Raw genomic sequence first — 3,746 nt, forward strand, 5'->3', positions numbered from 1 at the left:
CACCCTATTCATCCAAGCTACTCAATACTGCCCCCCAGTCCCAAAGAAGTTAATATTTCACTACTCATTGATGATGAGCCCTCGAGGACAGAAAAATTGCGACCAAGGTGATGGTGAGAGCTTCGAAAGAGATATATTTTATCAGGTGCTTGACAGTCTCACAGCTAAGCTGCAGAGGTGTTTTTCAAAGAAGAATTGCGAGATCATGCAAGGGGTCCTGTTTGCCTTTGACCTTTGAGTCAGATTTAGAGGACATCAATCATGAGTTTCATCAAACCAAGCGGCTTCTTGATGGGAGAGAAAAAAGTGGAAGGGACAGACCGTCTACTTTCCTTGACTTTGTTGTGTTTCTAGAACCTTCTAAAGATGTCTTCCATGAGCTATTTCGATGCTGTAAGATTTCTGTTGTTACACCAGTCAGCAGTGCTTCCTGCGAGAGAAGCTTCTCAGCTTTACTGATTAAAACCCACCTCAGGACAACAATGGTTGAGGTTAAGTCACCTCGGAATTCTCAACACGGATGAGTTTGTGATACATTTTGCCAGTTCTCACCAGAAAAAAATCTGTGTCTTTGTTTTATTCTTATTATTAAAGTGATAATCATCGGTTAATAATTGGACTCACTTGTTTTTTAATAAGCATAAGCCTATGGCAAATCACATGACATGTTTCTAATAAAAAATAATGAAGAATAATTTTACAGAGTTCAGTATGTCTACATTCTCTCCTCTTAATCTAAACACAACAATTATTTGTCTTATTTTTTCTCTCTTCCTCATTCTCTTAATTTTCTTCTTCCTCCTCTGTCTCTCTCTGACACTAAGGCTCTATCTCAATTCGTCTTCCTAGATTCCTCTCCTCCTTTCTCTTCTCCTCCTTCTCAACCCTATTAGAGGAGAAGATCCAAGGTCCATCCCCTAGGATTGTATTGTCCAATGTGTTTTGAGACAGAGGGGAGGAGAGAAGATGTGAGGAGGAATCAAGTAAGGGTGCATTAAAAAAGAACCCGTAGGCAAGTCTGTAATACAACTATTTAATCTCTTTGGTATGTTCATCTCTCACTGTAACCAATAGGTGGAATCATCACTTAACCATTCAACACTGTATCCAACCAACATAATAATCATAATCCACATGATCAACATAATAACTATGAGAGAGAGAGAGAGAGAGAGAGAGAGAGAGAGAGAGGTTATTGTTACACCTCTTTCTCACAGATCCAGTTATGATTTGTGCCACAATTGTCATCGTACCATGTCTGTACAGGATCAGCTTGTCTATAGTATATCTCAACACAGTCCTCCTGCCCAGGGAACAGACCACCATTATTAGGCTGTCCTTTCCCCCAGTACCTAAACAACACAGAACACAGAAAACCAGACAGTCAGACACTGGTGAAAACATCCTCCTCAATTATAGACACAGTCCTATGTTTTTACAGTTTTAAAGAAACACTCTGTAAGATGTAATCAAGAATGGAACATTAACAATGACATGTATTTTTTATATAATAACATTTTAATCTAAAAATATGACTTGATTTCTAAGATACATCTCTAGTTCTCATTGAATGACATTCATAAGTAGAAACATACATTTTGATGAATATGATTGGAAGCAAAATATAATTGTGGTTTTTTATCTCCATATCACAAGGTAAAATTGTCAAATATCTCACCCTGTGGTCAGTGATGTGCCGTCCACCCACTTCCAGGTCTCCTCAGTAACAGAGTCAGTCAGACCAATCCAGGCTCTCATGCGGAGGTTGAAGACAAATGTCTGTTGTCGAGAAAGATAAAGATAATGTCACCCTTAATATATTTATAAAATACTGCAAACATATTAGTGTACTGATGAAAAGTATACCTACGCCTCTCTCTCTCTCTCTCTCTCTCTCTCTCTCGCTCTCTCTCTCTCTCTCTCACTCTCTCTCTCTCTCTCTCTGCTGTTTATGATCACAAGGTCTGCTCCTCTCCCCTTACAGTCCTCTCTGTTCTCTCTCTCACCTGTTCCTCTCTACTGTTTATGATCACCAGGTCTGCTCCTCTCCCCTTACAGTCCTCTCTGTTCTCTCTCTCACCTGTTCCTCTCTACTGTTTATGATCACCAGGTCTGCTCCTCTCCCCTTACAATCCTGTCTGTTCTCTCTCTCACCTGTTCCTCTCTACTGTTTATGATCACCAGGTCTGCTCCTCTCCCCTTACAGTCCTCTCTGTTATCTCTCTCACCTGTTCCTCTCTACTGTTTATGATCACCAGGTCTGCTCCTCTCCCCTTACAGTCCTGTCTGTTCTCTCTCTCACCTGTTCCTCTCTACTGTTTATGATCACCAGGTCTGCTCTTCTCTCCAGACAGTCCTGTCTGCTCTGCTTCCAGGTTTTCTTCTCAGTAGAGAGGAAGTACAAACTCGAGTCAAAGTATCTCCATCCCTCCTGACAATGCTGCTCTGTTGAAGAGCAAAGTTGAACACATTGAGAAACTTAGTCAGTATACTTAGTCAGTATACTCTATACTCTTACTCTATACTCAAAAACCCATTGATATATAATTATTATAATTTATCACAGTTTATATCTCACCAATCACAAAAAGCTTTGCCTGAATATGGCCTTTCTCTATAGTCAGGTTGCTGTATCTGGTCTGTAACTGGTCTCTCTCTTCAGTCAGGTTGTTGTATCTGGTCTGTAGCTGGTCTCTCTCTTTAGTCAGGTTGTTGTATCTGGTCTGTAGCTGGTCTCTCTCTTCAGTCAGGTTGTTGTATCTGGTCTGTAGCTGGTCTCTCTCTTTAGTCAGGTTGTTGTATCTGGTCTGTAGCTGGTCTCTCTCTTCAGTCAGGTTGTTGTATCTGGTCTGTAGCTGGTCTCTCTCTCTAGTCAGGTTGTTGTATCTGGTCTGTAGCTGGTCTCTCTCTAGTCAGATTGTTGTATCTGGTCTGTAGCTGGTCTCTCTCTTCAGTTGCGTTGATTTTATAAAGGGAGAAACTCTGGAACAACTTATTCCTTTCATCCTCAGAATCTTTGATGACTCTGTTATCTACAAAGTATAAACACATAGTTACAAGCTAAACCCCCCGATAAATAGGCCTAATAACCTGCACGACTTACAACTAGGTGAATAGCAATGAAGTTGGAGACAGACTCACAGTAGACAGACAGGCCTATGATCCCAGCCAGTAGAACACACAGCAGCCCCAGAACCACTGCAACAACTAGGAAGGGTCTCTTCCCTGAGCTATCAGGCTCTGTGGACACATACAAGAGACTTTTATGTTATTTTTTGGATGTGTGTGTGTGTGTTACTTGAGTGCTGGTCTCCTGGTCCATTATTAGGAGCAGTGTCTACTGTCTCTTCTCTCTTGGTGCTAGTCTCACCGTCTCTCAGGGTGTCTGCACTGATGTAGATATCCACAATCCTCTCCTCCATCTCACCTCTGTCAAACTTGACCTTCTTGTTCATATCTGGTTCAGCATAGATGACCTTTGACATCTTTAACAATGCCTGGGTCTTTCTTTCTATGTAGGTCTACTATACATTAAGTCTCTGCTTCTAGAATTAATGTGGTGGTCTTACAACATGGCCACCAGGAGGCGCCGTACGTCAACTGCAGGCCCTCTGTACGTTAAGTCTCTGCTTCTAGTGGTATCTCTGTCTCTGAATCATCTGTGTGTCTCTGTGTGTGTGACTACTGTAGGTGTTAACTCTAGGGAAGTATCAACAGAATGACACCGGTAGTTGTGGCTTTGCTAA

At 41.6% G+C, this 3,746-nt stretch overlaps 1 protein-coding gene across 1 annotated transcript; it reads right to left on the reverse strand.

Moving 5' to 3' along the window:
- Positions 1-1,198: 1,198 nt before the first annotated feature.
- On the reverse strand, positions 1,199-3,485 carry LOC139369389 (C-type lectin domain family 4 member M-like). Its single transcript, XM_071108667.1, has 6 exons — positions 3,371-3,485; positions 3,104-3,240; positions 2,579-2,906; positions 2,303-2,445; positions 1,679-1,779; positions 1,199-1,352 (listed from the first exon to the last, which is right to left on the reverse strand). Exons 1-6 carry the CDS (start codon positions 3,483-3,485, stop codon positions 1,199-1,201), a joined length of 978 nt encoding a protein of 325 aa, XP_070964768.1.
- Positions 3,486-3,746: the final 261 nt, after the last annotated feature.

The sequence above is a fragment of the Oncorhynchus clarkii genome, chromosome 17 (genome assembly GCF_045791955.1).
Source record: "Oncorhynchus clarkii lewisi isolate Uvic-CL-2024 chromosome 17, UVic_Ocla_1.0, whole genome shotgun sequence".
Taxonomy (NCBI): Eukaryota; Metazoa; Chordata; class Actinopteri; order Salmoniformes; family Salmonidae; genus Oncorhynchus; species Oncorhynchus clarkii.